This window comes from Hemiscyllium ocellatum, chromosome 5 (assembly GCF_020745735.1).
Source record: "Hemiscyllium ocellatum isolate sHemOce1 chromosome 5, sHemOce1.pat.X.cur, whole genome shotgun sequence".
Classification (NCBI taxonomy): Eukaryota; Metazoa; Chordata; class Chondrichthyes; order Orectolobiformes; family Hemiscylliidae; genus Hemiscyllium; species Hemiscyllium ocellatum.
Window position 1 is genome coordinate 89875574 of NC_083405.1, and position 18595 is coordinate 89894168.

The 18595-nt window shown below is 40.4% G+C and overlaps 1 protein-coding gene across 5 annotated transcripts in view; it reads left to right on the forward strand.

Annotated features, from left to right (window-relative positions):
• LOC132815781 (signal transducing adapter molecule 1-like) overlaps positions 1–10222 on the forward strand; it is a 73664-nt gene extending 63442 nt beyond the window's left edge. For 3 of the 5 annotated variants that reach the window (XM_060824974.1, XM_060824975.1, XM_060824973.1), the window contains 4 exons: positions 1309–1363; positions 2248–2401; positions 3590–3765; positions 6909–10222. In XM_060824974.1, the coding sequence (XP_060680957.1) occupies positions 1309–1363; positions 2248–2401; positions 3590–3765; positions 6909–7119 (596 nt within the window). In that variant the 3' untranslated portion in view covers positions 7120–10222. The remainder of the gene's footprint in view (positions 1–1308; positions 1364–2247; positions 2402–3589; positions 3766–6908) is intronic. The other 2 variants (XR_009644704.1, XM_060824976.1) reach the window with 2 other exon arrangements.
• The last annotated feature ends 8373 nt before the right edge of the window (positions 10223–18595 follow it).

Consider the following 18595-nt stretch of genomic DNA (forward strand, 5'->3'; position numbering starts at 1 on the left):
CACGCCAGTATTTAATTGGAGTAATTGTTCATCCTATACTTGATGCCAGACAAGAAGTGTGACAAATCAGAGGCAGTCTGAAGAGGTGCATGCCATCAATTTACATGTGGAATCTGACATTGTCATTTTAGATGATATCTCCAGGGGGCAGCACAGAGATGAAACATGTCCACAGAGCCACAGGAAGACTGACTTCCCAGCACAGATTATGCTAGTTTTCAGCAATTGACAGTGAGAGCTAATGTTATCTATTTGTGTAACATTGTTATTAATGATCGGCAAGCAGGGACAGAGTCTAACATAGCAAACTTCACAGACGGTGCTAAAATAGGTGAGAAAGCAGGGCCAGATGAGGAGATAAAGTTTGCAGATGGATATTGATAGGTGAGGAAAATGGAAATGAATCTGGCAGATGGATTTTAAGGATGTGGATAAGTGTGAGGTTGTCCATTTTGGCTGGAAAAATAAAAGGGTAAATCATTATTTAAGTGGGAAGCAGATTCAGAGTGCATCAGTATAGAGGGATCTGGGCATCTTTGTGCCTGAACAGCAGTAGGCAAATGGAATCCTGGCATTCATTGCAAAATGGATTATGAAAGTAAAGGAATATTATTAATTATATAAGGTGTTGGTGAGACCACACCTAGAGTATTGTTTCCAGTTTTGGGTATCTTACTCGAAGGGTGGGGGGTACTGCAGGCAGCTCAGAGGAGGTTCACCAGATTGATTTCAGGGGTGAAAGAGCTGTTGTACGAGGAGTGATTGAATTGATTAAGCCTAAGAAGAATGGGTTGGGCATCTGATTTTGGGGTATGCAAAATGCTATAGGGGACTGATGAGGTGGATGTTGAACAGATGCTACCTCTTCTGGGACAAGAGGGTTTGGAGTGAGGAGGTCATTTCAAAACTGAGATGAGGAAAATTTATTTCTCTCGGAGGGTTTTGAGACTGTGGACCTTACTGTCTCAGACTGCAGTGGAGGCAGAATCAATCAACATATTCAAGAAAGAAATAGATATGTTTCTGATGAATAGCAGGATAAAGGACTATGGGGAGCAGGCAGGAGAGTGGAGTTGAGATCAGGATAAATTCAGCCATGATCACATTAAATGGAGAAGCAGGCTTGAAGGGCTGAATTGTCGACTCCTGCTCCTAATCTCTCTGTTCCTATTTATTATCATCTAATCCAATTAGTTTTAAACGTTTTAATTTCTCTGTTATTTAATGCTGATCTTTTCTTCCCCACCTTATCTCACCAGAAACAAGCTTAGAAAACTGTACATTTCTCCATTTCTTAAACTTTCCCAGGTATCTGTCACCAAATGGGACCACTCATAGATCAGAAGTTAGAAGAAATTGACAGGTAAAAATATATGTTTTCAGAGTTTGTTCATTGCTTCATGCCAAGCTGATGCTAATTTGTATTTTGCACATATCTAATATACAATCTCAAAGTCGTGAAGCCTGACTGTGCTACAGCAGAATAACCAGAACAGGGTACAGGAATTTGCTGTGAAGCCAGTTCCTCAGAATTTCAGACTTTTTAAAAACTTTCAAACATTAATGTACGGAGAGTTGTGGTAGAGGATTGCTTTTCAGACTGGAGGCCTGTGACCAGGAGTGTGCTGCAAGGATCGGTGCTAGGTCCACTACTTTTTGTCATGTATGCAAATTATTTGAATGTAAATAAAGGAGGAATGGTTAACAAGTTTACAGATGACACCAAAATTGGTGTAATAGACATTGAGGAAGGTTGTTAAGAGTACAAGGGACATTTATCATTCAGGCTATGGGGAGAGGCTGAATATGCTGGGACTTTCTCTCCTGAAGAGGAGACAATACTAGCAAGGTGACCTTAGCATTTTGCTTCCCAGATCCCCTTTCATTATCACATTTTGGTCCTGGTGGCAGAGAACTACCTAGAGATAAGTGTCCCTAATGGCAGTCAATTAGAAAAGTAACAACAAAACATTCTGTTCTCAGATGGACCTGTAGGTTATCGCAATGAAATTGTTTGTCTGGACTTTCACTACCTCTTCTCTGAAGGATAGATGTTTGGAGGTTGCCTGGTGCTTGTTTCCTTTTATGTGATGACTGGAAAAGACCATTGTTTCAGAATCTCATTTCACCACCGTCTGTCAGTGGAAGGGAGCTTGAAAGCTCTCAGGCTTACCAAATTTTCATTGTCTGTGCTGCAATCTCCTGGACTACCTTTTTTTCTTAAATGCCTGTTTATTGAAATTTTAGGAAACACTCTGAACTATCGGATTTAAACGTGAAAGTAATGGAGGCTCTATCCTTGTATGCTAAGTTGATGAATGATGACCCAATGTATTCCATGTATGCTAAACTCCAGAGCCAACAGTATTACATGCAGCCATCTTCTGTAGCAGTTTCTCAGGTGTGTTTAATGTAATTTAATGTAACAAAAGAATTAATGTGGCAATGCATTCTTCTTGTTGCTCTGATAAGGATTTTTGACACAATTCTTCCTGAGCACTTAGTTTTCTTTCTAGATTTAAATGAAATATAATTTTTAAATGGCAAATGATGTAATCTGATATCGTGTTTTTACCACACCAACTGTCAGACTTTAATATCCAAAGTAATTTGTGGATAAATGTTTCAACCACAGTAATCCTTTTTGTACGGCAGTTGATGTTATTGAAAATATTATTTAAACCATCAATATTCTCTCAGCAGAACTTCCTTTCCTCTTTCTATTTTTATTGTTGGTACCTACATGGATCACAATAGTTGGATCTTTCCCCTCTTCTTCCAAGAAGACATTCCAGCTACTTTAGTATCTTCACATCGTGGATCTCTTTATCCCTGGCATAATTCTGAACAATCTCTATTGCACTCCTTCTAAATTCTTGGTGGCCTTCCTGATGTTGTCTGCCTAATACTGGCTGCCATACCCAACCGAGGCCCAGCCAGGCATTAGTCATGGTTAACTTAACTTGCTCATTTTCCCCCCTCTGTCTCTGTTTATAAAGCTAGAAACTGAAATCTTCATCATTTTGTGGTCAGGGGTGCTGTTTGAATGTTTACCAGAGCACTGGAAAATGCCCTACTTATAGAATGGTTCCAGGACAACCATCACAATGGGCAGGTACAACATTTAGCTGATTATTTTATGTGAAAGACTGCAGCTTATCCAGCATATCTGCAGTACAGCATTGAAGTGAGAACCTAGATTATTTTCTTAATCCTCATGTAGTCATGAATATAACCACCTGAATAAGGTGAGAGTGCTTCCAACTCCACTAAATTGAAGCATATTTTAGCTACCTTTGTTTGCTCATTTTTGTTTTTGATCCATTCCTTCAGTTTCTATGAGTGATATTTTACCCAAGAGACATTTCTGGTGCCTGTACAACCCTAATAAATGTTGTAACCTAATTGTGCTTGGTTGCTTGAGTCAGTTGCTGCTGCAAATACTCAGTGAACAGACTAGAAGTGGTTACTGTTCAGAAAAAAATTCTGTTAACCAAAGAAAAATGGCTGCTCTTCTTGGTACGTTTGAATACTACAAATGCATTTTAAATTATGTTGCAATTTAATTCTGCTTAAATACTCTGAATAGGTATATACAGGACAGCCTCCAAGTGGTGCGTATGTAATATCTGGAACACCCCAGATGGCTTCAGGCCAGGGATACAGTATTCCATCAGATCAAATTCCATCACTTAGTCAAGCTGGTCTGCCACCAACTGTCAGTTCAGCCCTATCCAGCCAGCAAGCTCCAACATCTTACACCAAGTAAGTAATAATTTATAATGCACCATCTGTACTAACCCATTTCCATCTGATAGCTTTGATATCCATTGCAGAACTGAATGGCTGTAGACCATTTTCAACCACTGCATATGTTAACTGCTAATTTGAAGCCTTGTGCAATAATATGATTATATAATTATTTCCAAAGTTTGTGTGTTTTAAGGAAAAGTCTAAATATACCCAATGTCTCAAATTTGTGTGGTCTTGTAATTATTTTTAACTAGGAATAACTGGACCTCAGATCCATTTGTTCAGGTTGTTTGTTGTATATTTCAGATACAGTGCATTATTAGTCAATAAAAGATCTGTGGATTAATTTCAAAAAGTAAAGTTGAATTTGTTTGAATGCAGCTGATTTTAAATGGCAATGGATGGCAGCAATTAAATTATAAACACAATTAAAATATGAATGCTTATAACTAATTTTTGAAAAACACTTCAGGCACTGAAGCTGAGTTGTCAGCTTTTTACAATTTATGTAACTAGCCTGAGTGAAGGAGTCAAAAGTGTGGTTGCTACATTTTCTAAAGATACAAAGGTGGGTAGAAAGATACAAAGGTAGGTGAAGCAGACATGAGGCTACAAAAGGGTATAGACCAGTTAAGTGAGTGAGCAAAGATCTGGCAGATGTGAGAAAATATGAAATTGTCCATTTTGATTAGAAAGCTGAAAAGAGGCAAGTTGTCTGAAGGTCAGAGATTGTTGAACTCGATGCAGAGGGATATATAGTGTTGTGCATGAATTGTTCTTCATTGTGAAAAGTGCTAAATACAAAAGCAGGGGTATTTGTGCATGAAACACAGAAAGCTAGCACGCAGGTGCAGCAGATAGGAAAGTTAATGGCATGTTAGCCCTTATTTCAAAGGCCTTGGATTATCGGAGTGGGGAAGTCTGAATAATAACTGTACATGGTGCTGTTGAGGAACACTGGAAAATTTGGAACACTGTGAGCAGTTTGGTCCCCTGACTTAAGAAAATATATTATTTCTTTGGACGAATTCAGAGAAGTTTCACCAGAATGGTCCCTGGTATGGAAAGATTTCTTATGAGTAAAGATTAAATAGGTTGGGACTCCACTTAGTGAAATTTAGAATCATGGGAGGTGATCTCACTTAAACATATAGGATTCTTGAGGGGCTTGATGGGGTAAATGCTGAGAAGATGTATCCCCTCATGGGAGAGTCTAGGACCAGAGGGCATAAGATTGATGGCAGCATCTGGAGGAGCATCGGAAGTGGTGCAGTTGGTATGAGACTAGGCCTACGGCTCCTTCTCAGACTTGGTAATTGTGGGAGTGGCGGCGATGCTGGAGATTGGCCGGGCTCTCTGTAACGGGCCGATGTCAAGCAGATTCTATTGCAATAGAATCTTTTATCTGGTGTTTCAAGATGGTGCTGGAGCATGATGACATTTTGCGTCATACATTCAAAGAAATGCTCTTCACTATTTTTATATACATGTGACAATAAATGTAAATCTAAATAATTTCAGAATCAAGATTGAGGTGAGAATGAATTTTTTCTGAGGCTTGAACGTCTTTGGAACACTTTGTCACAGGGCACAATAAGGGCGGAGTACTCATGTATATTGAAGGCTGAGATAGATTCTTGAGCAATAGGTGAATCAAGGCTTACAGGGAAAAGGCAGGAAAGTGGATGTCATCACTGCCATGATCCTGTTGAATGGCAGAGCAGTTCGAAGGGTCGGCCACAGGGCAGTGGGGTGTTTCCTCCATGTGTCCCAGAGATGTTCCCTGAAACTCTGCGTGAGTTGCCATTGTCCACACCCAACACCTTCCCTTGCTGCCGCACGGAGTGTAAAACCTGCCCCCCTCTCCCCAACCTCCATTGAAGGCCCCAAAGGATCTTTTTACATCCGACAGAGATTTTCCTGCACGTCCACCCACCTCATCTACTGTGTCCATTGCTCTCGATGTGGTCTCCTCTACGTCAGGGAGACAGGACACCAACTCGTGGAGAATTTCAGGGAACATCTCTGGGACACGGGCACCAAACAACCTCAACTCCCCCTCCCACTCCACCAAGGACATGCAAATCTTGGGCCTCCTCCACAGCCAAATCAAAGCCACCTGGCAACTGGAAGAGGAACGCCTCAACACACGACCCTCCAAACAACATGACAACAACATCGACTTCACCAGTTTCCACATCTCCACCCCTCTCCTATCCCACATCCAACCTTCCAACTCAGCACTGCCCTCTTGAACTGTTCCACCTGTCCATCTTTCTTCTCACCTATCCGCCCCACCCTCCCCACTAACCTATCACAATCACCCCTACTTGTATCCAACAATCGCCTTCCCAGCTAACTCCTCTCCAGCCCCTTTTGCCCCCACCCCCACATTCCTGTGGAAGGACTTATGCCTGAAACGTTGATTCTCCTGCTCCTCAGATGCTGCTTGACGTGCTGTGCTTTTCCTGCACCACATTATTTGACTCTGGTATTATATTACCTCAAAAATTCTACTTAACAGTTAAATTCTTAACAGTTTTACTATTTCAGTAATCGATCGGTTGCATTTTCTTCGCCAAGTTGCTTGAGTTCTATATCTTCAAGTGCATGATATACATTTCTGGAGCCTATATTTTTCTTGTGAATTCCTGTAATGTTTTGTGCACTATTTTGCTTCTTTCAATAAAGTGGTGAGCATTCTTATATAATAAATGAAACAACAACATAGGAATAGCATTAAATTCTGCATGTCTACTGTTACGTTCCTTTACGTATTTAGTTATTTATTTGGTCAAAAATCAACTCCGAACCTACCAAAGTGGCTTTTAAGATTGGGAGCAGGAAGAGGAATTTGTAGGCACTGCGTCATATCCTATCATTAAGGACTTTTGTAATACAGCGGTAGTACCCCTACCTCTGAGCCAGGAGACCTGGGTTTCAAGTCACATCTGTCCCAGAGGTGTGCCATATTATCTCTGAATAAGTTGATATTTGCACATATCCAGTCAGAGTAACAGTTGAAACTTCAGTTGTGGAGTCATGCCTTTTCATAAAGTAACTGTTTTGGCTATTTACTATGTAAAATAAAATGCAAAAATTGTAATGTGTTGCAAAAGCAGGCAATCAAATGAATTTCTTTGTTTCTTTTTTAGTGCAGTGGACAGTACTGTGACTGCAAATACATACCTAACGCAAGCACCTGTCTGCAGTCAACCTGCCCCTTCAAATGTTGATATGTCTAGTTACCAGAATACTGGCCTAAATGGACAGCAGATGCCAAACTACAGTGTTGCCTCAGCGAGCCATGGCCAACAGTCCACCAATCAGCAACAATCTCCTTACTCACAGAAAGCACTTCTATAGGAAATGTGATCTCTCTCTCTTATCCATCTTATCCTTGACATCGGCTAGGAACAAATAGGTAGTAGTGCAATTTACAGGAATTGAAAAGTCATCAATTTGCGCAAACTGCACCGAACATTTTTTTTAAAAAACAGAACCACCTTGTGCTGAAGGAATATGAATGGTAACCTACCCCGATCAAATGTTATGTTCTCACAATGACTGCAGCTATTTATGATGAACATGATTTCCTGTTTTGTAGGAAAATGTGGGACTGGTTGTTAGTTTTGTGTACATGCATTGGTTTACTGCATTCGTGCTAAATTTGATAGCTTTGAGTAAATGTGTGAACATGAACTGTTGCAGTTGGTTTAGAAATTAATTCATGGTGGTTTTAAATTTAGATTATCAAATTTTTGTAGTAATTTTAAGTTATGTATGTATGTTATAAAATCTTGCTTTTTCCCTATGATGTGACGAATGAAATCTATGTAGTCTCATTTTGCACTTTGTCAAAAGTGACCTCCCAAATGCCTGCAGTGATCTTTCTCCTTTGGACCAGAGCAGCTGCCCGAGTAAATAAGCTGTTAGATTGCTTTATGCATTAATTTTACTGCCTTTTCACCCCAGTAAGTCCACTTTAGTGTTTAAAATAGAAACTTTACTGCTAGCAGTATTTTTTTTAAAAAAACTTTACATGCAGTATACATTTTTTAATTTCTCAGTGGAAGGCTAGGAGACCTATTTATGAGCCACTTTGCAACTATATGCAGCTTAAAGTTCAGCAATACTCTTCTGATTTCCTCATGCTGTTATTTCCTCAGGGTTCAGGCAGCCAATTGCTATTGTGATTAAAAAATATTTAATTTCTAGAAGGAAGAAACTATTCTACTCCAAGGTAAAATAAATGTGATGAAGTCCAAAATGAAAACTGGAATGGCAATATAAAGCTGCTGGGGCATAAACTTCTTGTCAGACATATAATTTCGTTTTTCTCTCTGGTAGTATGATGTGGTGTGTGAAATTTCTTTTAACATATCGCTTGATATTTTACCGCCCAACTTTAAAACCCCAGCTTTGAAGCAAAAGCTGCTGTTCATTCCTGGCCATAATTGGAATAAACTGTGTGGAATGAAAAATTTGAATCGAGATTGTGAGATCTGATAGCTTCTGCAATTATGGTTGAAAAAGTTTAGAGTACTATTCGAGAACTTATTAAAATTTATATGGTGTTATTTATGTTCTATCTTTTTCTTGACTGACTGTCTAATAATTGTATTAAAAGGGTTTGAGTGCTATGGCTATGAAGACGTGTGGCAAATTTTTCCATGGTCTTCAGAAGTCAACAATTTTATGCTCAAATGTGGCTAAGTGTATGTTCACTTAACTACATAATTCTGAATACATCGTCCAATCAATGTTCAGAGACCGGGCATATAGTCCAGTGAAGGTGGCCTGTCAAAGTTGGCGGACCATTAGCAAACCCCCCCCCCCCCACTACTTGGAATGAGCAGCAGGATGCTGCATTGGGTGAGCAAGGGAGGAAAATGGAGGATCCATTTATATTTAAATGTAAAATAAAGAAAAGGTCTTTGCAGCCAGTCCACTCACCAAAATGCAAATATAACTCTTCTATAGGGTGGCCTGTGATTGCTGCTGAACGCAGGCAAACATGAAGAGAACATATTTGAAATCCTCATCTCACCTCCACCATCCTGCCAATCAACTGCTGAGTACTGTATCCAGATAACGGCATGTTCACCACTCTCTGTGGTGACATAGAGACCAGATGGAAAGTTCTCCTCTGCTGCTATTACTTGCACACTCAGCAGACCTTTGACAACTGGTGTTGCTACAGACTGAACTTGGCCAGTTTCAGTTTGTAGGCAAGCAGCCTTGCAGCACCCATCCCAAATCCTGCCTTGAGGAAAATGTCTCCAGGCGGGTTATGGAGCTAGGGAACTGTATGAAGACCAGTGGCACCCAACTCCACACCTTTCCAAGTCTGCTCCCACCCCCACTGGGATGGCAACAGCACATTAAAAAATTCATTTAAAAATTGAAGATCGGTTTCATTTACAGCCTTCATTAGGAGTATTGTTTTTGTATTCAGTGCATTAGTGGACTTGCTGGTAATTTGGAGCAGGACATTCAGACGTGTGTGTTACGATCTTCTTTTTAAACCATGTTTGGAAACTTTTTTTTAAACAAAAGGTAGTTGTTTGTCGTCGTCTTTGACGCTAGAGTTTCTCTCCTTTTTAAGGCACTACCTTCATGAAAAAAGTAGTTGATGAGACCTTGTTTTGGAAGGAACCAAACCAGTGCAGTTTAGCAAAAATATTGCAGTCAAGTGACTCAGTAATTTAATCTCCAACATAATTATTCATTCTGTTTGCAGGTGATTTTGGAAAGATGGTGTTGTTCAAGCTTACATGAAAATGGCACTCCTTTGACTTAGTACTTTAAACTGGAGGTGTGATATTTGCAAATGTTTGTTGTATTTAAGCTTTTTAAATGTCTTAAAATAAATATTTTGTTAGGTTTTCTAATGTTCAAAATGATCACATTGTTTGCTCATTCCAATGCCATACAATGTCCAATGTAATTTAGTTGGAAATGTGTGTTGATTAATGTGCAGATTAACAGATGTAAACATTAAGATTTTTTTTCTAAATTCACAAAATAGTTACACTAATGGTCCATAATTCTACAAATTCAGTTGAATGTTCATTTAACACGAATCAGAGAACACTACAACGATAATTAATTTGTGCTCTGTTGTCCATGTGTGCAAATTATTTTGGAGGGGAGTTATAAGAAAATAAGCAAAGATCCACATATTAAATGTGAAAACACTTGTGCTCAAGAATGCTGAAGTATGTTTCAACAAAATTTTACAAGTTTGAATTTAAGAATAAGATGTAAAATGACTAAATCTTATGTTAGTATTAACTTTGACTTGTTAGCTTTCAAATAACTCGTTAACAGAACGGCTGAATGCGAAAATTCTAAGACCATGTCATACCATTTCTTATTCTACTGCATGTCCTGAGTTTAAAAGAAAAGAGGAAAAAAATGTTGATTATCTTCATTGGGAGATAATTTCACAGTTGACCTGTGATCAACCAAGAATAGTTTAAATAAATATTGAAACTCAAACTACATAATGGTGTCAATTAATTTAAATTTGTTTATAGGTCAGTACTCTGTAATGTGGACTTAAGTAGAAATATCGACAAAATTGTTTTATGCTTCCTTGGAAAAAACTCTGGCTTTATGGTCTTTTTTTGAAATTGTTGCTTTGTATCATAACTGAGTAAACTATCTTGAGATTACCATAAGACATAGGAGTGAAAGTAAGGCCATTTGGCCCATTGAGTCCATTCCGCCATTCAATCATGGCTGATGGGCATTTCAACTCCACTTACCCTCATTCTCCCCGTAGCCCTTAATTCCTCGTGACATCAAGAATCTATCAATCTCTACCTTGAAGACATTCAGCGTCCCGGCCTCCACTGCACTCTGCGGCAATGAATTCCACAGGCCCACCATTCTCTGGCTGAAGAAATGTCTCCGCATTTCTGTTCTAAATTGACCCCTCTAATTCTAAGGCTGTGTCCACGGGTCCTAGTCTCCTCGCCTAACGGAAACAATTTCCTAGCGTCCACCCTTTCCAAGCCATGTATTATCTTGTAAGTTTCTATTAAGTCTCCCCTTAATCTTCTAAACTCCAGTGAATACAATCCCAGGATCCTCAGCCGTTCCTTGTATGTTAGGCCAACCATTCCAGGGATCATCCATGTGAATCTCCGCTGGACACATTCCAGTGCCAGTATGTCCTTCCAGAAGTGTAGGGACCAAAACTGGACACAGTACTCCAAATGGGGCCTAACCAGAGCTTTATAAAGTCTCAGTAGCACAACAGTGCTTTTATATTCCAACCCTCTTGAGATAAATGACAATATTGCATTCGCTTTCTTAATTACCACCTTTTGTGAATCAGATGATCATCCAGTCAGTTCAATCCTATGTGCATTTGAACAGGTGAATGCAGTTTGTTGCTTTGATATTTTTAATTTTTTATTGAAATTCAATAAATAAGGAGGGATGTTGTGAAACTTGAAAGATTTCAGAAAAGATTTACAAGGATGTTGCCAGGGATCTGAGGGTCTGAGCTATATGGAGAGCTGAATAGGCTGGGGCTGTTTTCCCTGGAATGTCGGAGGCAAAGGGGTGACCTTCTAGAGGTTTATAACATCATGAGGGGCATGGATAGGATAAATTTCCCTGGGTTCGGGGAGTTCAGAACTAGAGGGCAGAGGTTTGGGGGTGGGCTGTTTTTAAAAGGGACTAAAGGGAGAACTTTTTCACACATATTGTGGTAAGTGTATGGAACGAGCTGCCAGAGGAAGTGGTGGAGGCTGGTACAATTACAACAATTAACAGGCATCTGGGTGGGTTTATGAATAGGAAGGCTTTAGAGGGATATAGAGCAAGTGCTGGCAAATGAGACTAGATTAGGATAGCTGGTGGGCATGGACGAGTTGGACTGGCTTTCAGTAAGAAGGCAACAGGTGGTGGTTGATGGAAACTATTCAGCCTGGAGTCCAGTACAAGTGACGTGCCACAAGGATCTGTTTTGGGCCATTGCTGTTTGTCATTTTTATAAACGACTTAGACACAAGCAAAAGTGAATGGGTTAGTAAGTTTGCAGATAACACTAAAGTCCATGGATTGGTGGATAGTGTGAAAGAATGTTGCAGGGGGACTTGGATAAACTGCAGAATTGGGCTGAGTGGTGGCAAATGGAGTGTAATTCAGATAAATGTAAGGTGATTTATTTTGGGAAGAATAACAGGAAGGCAAAATACTGGGTCAGTGGAAAGATTCTTAGTCGTGTGGATGTGCAGAGGGATCTTGCTGTCCATGTACATGATTCCTGAAAGTTGCCACCCAGGTTGATAGTGTTGTTAAGAAGGCATACAGTGTGTTAGGTTTTATTGGTAGAGGGATTGATTTCCGGAGTTGTGATGTCATACTGCAACTGTACAAAACGCTAGTGCGGCCTCACCTGGAGTACTGTGTTCAGTTCTGGTCGTCCCATTACAGGAAGGATGTGGAAGCATTGGCAAAGGTGCAGAAGAGATTTACCAGCATGTAGTCTGGTCTGAAGCAAAGGTCTTATGAGGAAAGACTGAGGGACCCGAGTCTGTTCTCATTGGAGAGACGAAGGCTAAGAGGCGATTATAGAGAGACATACAAAATGATAAGAGGATTAGATGGGATGGACAGTGAAAGTTTTTTTTTAGAACATCTGCTTGTATGAGGGGGCATAGCTGCAAATTGAGGGATGATAGATTTAAGACAGATGTCAGAGGTAGTTTCTTTATGCAGAGTGGTAAAGGTGTGGAATGCCCTGCCTGTCAATGTAGTTAACTCACCCACATTAGGGGCATTTAAACAGTCCTTGGATAAGCAAATGGATGATGATGGGATGGTGTAGAGTGATGGGCTTAGATTGATTCACAGGTAGCTCAGCATTGAAGGCCAAAGGGCCTCTTCTGTGCTGATTGTTCTATGTTCTATGAAGGGTCTGTTTCCATCTGTACATCTGACTCTGACTATAAGTCATACTGAGTAAGTGGATTTGTGGTTCTTAATTTTTGACACTGTTTTGACTATCTTTTTATGCCTAAACGGGAGTTGTGGATTTTTACTCTTTCATCTTCTATTGACTCTTCTTAATACTTGACATCCAGTCTTTTGGGCCGTTGTTGTATGAGCTCTTGTTGGATTTGGTTAGGATATTTCTGTTACCAACCTTTTGCTTATTTAACATGCAATACATAATGAGCAGAAATATCCTCGAAATAAACTTTAAGAAGGCTGAAGATATTATCTTTGTGTGTGTTGCCTGCTCTAAACTATGTCCCCTTGCTGTTTGATGCTATCTCTGGCTTTGACAACAGTCTGAGATTAATTCATCTGTTCACAGCCTTGATATCACATTTGCTGTTGAGGTGAACTTACAACCTTGTATTTATGCCTTACTAACACCACTTATTTCCACCTCCATAGCATTGTCCAAATTTACACCAGTCTGAGCTCATCTGTTGGTGAAACCTTCATGATTTGGAGGTGCTGGTGTTGGAGTGGGGTGTATAAAGTTAAAATTCTCACAACACCAGACTATAATCCAACAGGTTTATTTGGAAGCACTAGCTCTCGGAGCGCTGCTCCTTCATCAGTTGGTTGTGGAGTATAAGTTCATAAGACACAGAATTTATAGCAAAAGTTTGCAGTATGATGCAACTGACATTACATATTGAAAAAGACCTGGATTGTTGAGTCTCTCCTCTTTTAGGATGATCATTATTGTACATCCCCAATTATAATTGCCCCAGTATAGGTGGCTGTACCTCAATTTGCTGAAGCTTCAGGTTTTGGAATTCCCTTTCTGCTCATCTCCATCTTTCCTTTAAGACACTTGCTCCTTTTTAAAGACTAATTTTGGATCAAAGTTTTGACTTGAATCTCCTTATGATTCTGTTCCATGATATTGTGTTACTTCATTTTATTAAAGGTGCTAAATAATCATGAATTATTTTCATGAATAATTAGCAAGTCATTTGGTGTATCACTGCTTATGTTTAGCTTCAACTAATTTGTTAAAAGGTCTGTGGAAGACCGGTTTAAAAATATATGCCAAAATTCCACACTCAATTATTAGCATTTGCACAGAAGCAGAAGTTGTAAATTTGCTTCATGGTGGTGGATTGGTGAGCAGTTATTGATTATGCTAATTGTCTTGGAAAAAGTGGTGATAAACTGACTTCTAACAGGGTAGGGGATACCCCTACACCCCCTGTTCAAGTAATGGAATTTCAATATTTTGACTTAGTGATATAATCTCAGAGGTATTGTGGTGCAGGTGGAGGCCATTGTTATGAAGTTGAAAGTGTGTACTGTATCTTTTAAGAGAGTGAATGCTGTTTTGCACTGAGAGTTTATAAACACCTGTCATATGACTAGCTAGCAGCCTCAGATTGTACTGGAAAATTGAAAATATGTAACATTTGGCTATGAAATAGATACCTGAGCTGGTTGCTGTTTTGACAATAATTCGAATTGAACCAATCTGTTTAAATTATGCCCCAGGATACGAAAACCCAGTCAAATTTGAATTTATTGTTTTGCCGTCATCGCACCAATGAGATGATCCAATGTTTGAGGTATAAATAAAGACGGCATTTTGGATGTCAAACAGAGAGTAACTGTCATTGAGAAAGACTGCCATTCAGAAACACTCTGTATCCAAAGTACCTTTTACATATGAAGCATCTTTGTAGTAAAAGACAGAAGATGACCCAGGGAGATCTTCAGCCAAAAGAAGACAGACACCAGAGACAACAGCCACTGTATGTGGTTTTGAAATTAAGTTGATATTTTCATATGGGTTTTTATTGGAACAGCATATTGTTATAAAGTTGGAGGCAGATAACAAGCAATTCAGAGAAGGGGGGCTTAGAGTTGTGAATACTTATTTAATGTTCACTTTTAGAGTTAAGGAATAAATTTGATATTTTTTTTAAATAGTGCAATTTGGGAGTTCTCTGTTACTCATATTTTAACAGATTATAAGGCGAGGTGAGCTCCTCTGGGTTGGTTTAATTAGCAGAAGGGTTCACCACAATGTCATAACACCATTTGACCGACTGTGTTTGTACCAGCTCTTGAAATTTGCATCTGTGCTGTGATGTTGATGTTCCTTTAACACAGTCTTAGCCAATGGGTTTTCAAGTTTAAAATAAAACGCATGTACAATGAAAGGGGAGTGGCCAGTTCTCCCAGTTCAACCTTTCTCTGGTTTGGTTTGGTTTTAGCAAGCAGTCAGTTGTGAAGCTTCTGGAACCAACAAAGCAGGTCCCTGCTGATCCTCTACCTCTCTTATGAGATACTGTTTGTTTTTACCTTTTTTTTTGCAAATGGGTTTTTATGGGGATTCTTGCAAGTAGTTAGGACAGCATCAATAAGTTGGGATAATCTATTGGGTTTTTGGATAGGTTAAGTTATTCTACATTCTGTTCTCTTGTTTGTTTCATTTGGTAATTTTGCAAATAAATTCTGTTGTTTAAAACTAAATGGTTGGCCCAGCTGTATCTCTTCTGGAATATCCACTTTACACCTCCTTAAAACAACGAGCCAAGTTAGGGTCTGGGCTATTTCCTTAATACTTTGAGAAGGTATGGCCTAGTCCATAACAATACCTACTACCAATCCTTTGCATATCGTGCAGTCTTTACTGGGATTGTACTATAAATCCTCCAATAGTCAGCAGGAAATTGAGAAGCAAATTTGCAAAGAGATCTCTAAGAATAATAGGGTGGTAATGGTAGGGAATTTTTACTTTCCAAACATAGACTGGGGTTGCCATAGCGTTAAGGGCTTGAACGGAGAGGAATTTGTGTGTACAAAATAAGTTTCAGGTTCAGTATCTACGAGAGAAGGAGCAAAACTTGACTTTTCTTGGGAAATAAGGCAGGACAAGTGACTGGTGTTTCAGTAGGGGGAGCATTTTGGTGCCAATAATCATAATTCTATTAGTTTTAAAATAGTGATGGAAAAGAATAGTCCGATCTAAAAGTTCAAGTTCTAAATTTTGACAGTGTTAGGCAAGAACTTTCAAAAGTTGATTGGGGGCGGATATTCTCAGGTTAAAAAAATGCTGGAAAGTGGGAAGTCTTCAAAATGAAATCGAGTCCAGAGACAGTATTAGATTAGATTACTTACAGTGTGGAAGCAGGCCCTTCGCCCCAACAAGTCCACAACGACCCGCCGAAGCGCAACCCACCCATACCCCTACATTTACCCCTTGCCTAACACTACGGGCAATTTGGCATGGCCAATTCATCTGGCCCGCGCATCTTTGGACTGTGGGAGGAAACCAGAGCACCCGGAGGAAACCCACGCAGACACTGGGAGAACGTGCAAACTCCACACAGTCAGTCACCTGAAACAGGAATTGAACCTGTGTCTCTGGCGCTGTGAGGCAGCAGTGCTAACCACTGTGCCACCGTGCTGCCCAATATCTTCCTGTTTGGGTGAAGGGCAAGGCTGGTAGAAGCAGGGAATGCTGGATGCCAATGGAAATGGAGGTTCTGGTCAAGAAAAAGGCCTATGTCAGTTATAGACAGGGATTGAGTTAATCCCTAGAAGAGTATATAAGCAGGAGGAGTACACTTAAGAGGGAAATCAGGAGCGTATGAGATAACTTTGGCAAATATAGTTAAGGAGAATCCAAAGGGATTCTACAAATACATTGGATGGGGCAGGGATGCTGGAGTGATACTAAAGTAATTTGTATCAGTGTTTACTGTGGAGAAGGGTATTGAAGCTAGAGAACTTGGGGAAGTAAATAACGATATCTTGAAAAATAGCCATATTACAGAGGAGGAGGTGCTGGACGTCTTAAAATGCATACAAGTTGATAAATTCCTGGGGTCGTGTACCCTGGAGCTCTGGGAAGCTTGAGAAGTGATTGCTGAGCCATTTGCTGAGATATTTGTATTGAAGTAGAGATGGCACGGGGCAGGGTGACACTGGACACACGAGATGGGCACTAAGCCATAAGTTGGCCACTTGACACATAAGATGGTTGCTGAACCACAATATGGAGAGAGGCAGCAGAGCAAACACAGACACTGCTTAGGGCCACCAGAATGCCAGCTCAATACACTCACAATTTAGTTGATTAGTTTAAGGCGGGTGGGGGAGAGAATGCACATGAGTAGCGTACACTACCCACTGAAGTATCTGTGGCCAGCCAACACCTTCGATAGAAATAATAGTGTGATACGTACTCAATACAAAGTGCTAATAACTGGGGCTGCAATAATTGTCCTTCTCAGGAAGAGCAATGGACTTCCACACAGTGTCTGTGCTGAAACTGACAACAACCGCACTGAAAAACACAAAGGCTGCTGGAACTGACAATGACCATACTGAAACTATCAACGATTCTGCAATGTTTACAATAAACAAACTACGTTACAGAGACAATAACCTCATCACTGACCTACTATATTACAAGATGTATAAATGTATCTTGACATGTGTTCCGGGTTGAGAGAAGACTTGCAGTTGACCACTGTGCTGTTGATAACTTTCTCTCCCCAGAGCTCCGGGATTTCCTTGTACAATAAACTCTATTGTTGAACCCTGATTCTGACTCCGAGGCAAGTGATTTTCCCTACAACAGTTGGTGCGGCGAGCAGGGTTCTTATTACTGGTGCCCTGGTCGAACACCACGATCGGGGAGCTGGGGTAAGAACCCATTTGTACCTGCAAATGGAAAGAATCAGATCCGGCCAAAGACACAGTTTAAAAGGTATACTGATTGTAATGTCTAACTTGCTACAGTACGGAGTTAAAAAATTTTAAGTGCATGTCTGTGGAGAATGTGTTAACTGTATTAACTGCTGTATGAACCTGCTGCTTGTGTTGAAACAGCCAGAGGACAAGGTAATGCCAATCTCAATCCTGCCTAAAACCGTTGTTAAGAGGGGCAGCCCCCCAATGCAAAGGTTGGGGTTTGAAGTGGGAATTGAGGTGCCAAGGCTACTAGGAGTTGTGAAGCACCAGTGACAAAGTCAGATAACATTGGACTCTAAGTGCCAACAATGCAGAATTCAGTTAAAGTTTCAGTTAAAAGTTGGGTGCTGTTTGTACATGTAATTTCCAGTAGGGTGAGGAAAAGGACTCTGACTAAGAGCCAAACCTCAGTGGAACGCACGTTACCAAGGTGGAGAGCATGGACACCTAGTAATCGTGATACCCTATCTATAGTAGAACGACAGCGTGATACCCTATCTATAGTAGAACGACAGCTTAAATAGTGGCAATGGCTGGGAGGGTAAAGAGTCTCACTGGTAGAGTGCACACTGGGCTAGAGGTAGGTTTCTGGGCCTATCAGGAGGCGTTGGGTCAGTAGAGGTGGCTGGGAGGATAGAGGAGTCCTGGTATCACACCTTACTGAGCCAGCATTCCCAGCTGGTGATGGCCGGGAGGGTTAAGAAATTCCACTGGTAGAGAGCACACCTTGCTGGCTGCTATGGCTGTACAGACGGTGCTGGGACAGTGTTATTGGCCAGGGGTAGAGAAGTCCCCATTGGTTAGGAACACTTTACTGTTGGTGGTATCCGCAAGTACACAATCTGCTAAATAGCAGATCAAAGTTTTAAGGAGGATACTGCAGGTTCCCTTATTGAGAAATACAAGGCAGACATACGAGGGTTGACGGACCAAATGAAGAAAAGTGGTTGTGATCCATCCCAGACATTAGCACAACAGAGAGAGGGGATAGATAAACAGAAATGGAATAAAACTGAAAAGATAGGGGTAATGTTAGTGTACCAATTAGCAGGCCTAATTGAACAAAGTGAGTGCCTCCACAAGTAGGTGGAGAAAGGGCCAAGAACAAATTGAGGAGCTGGAGGAC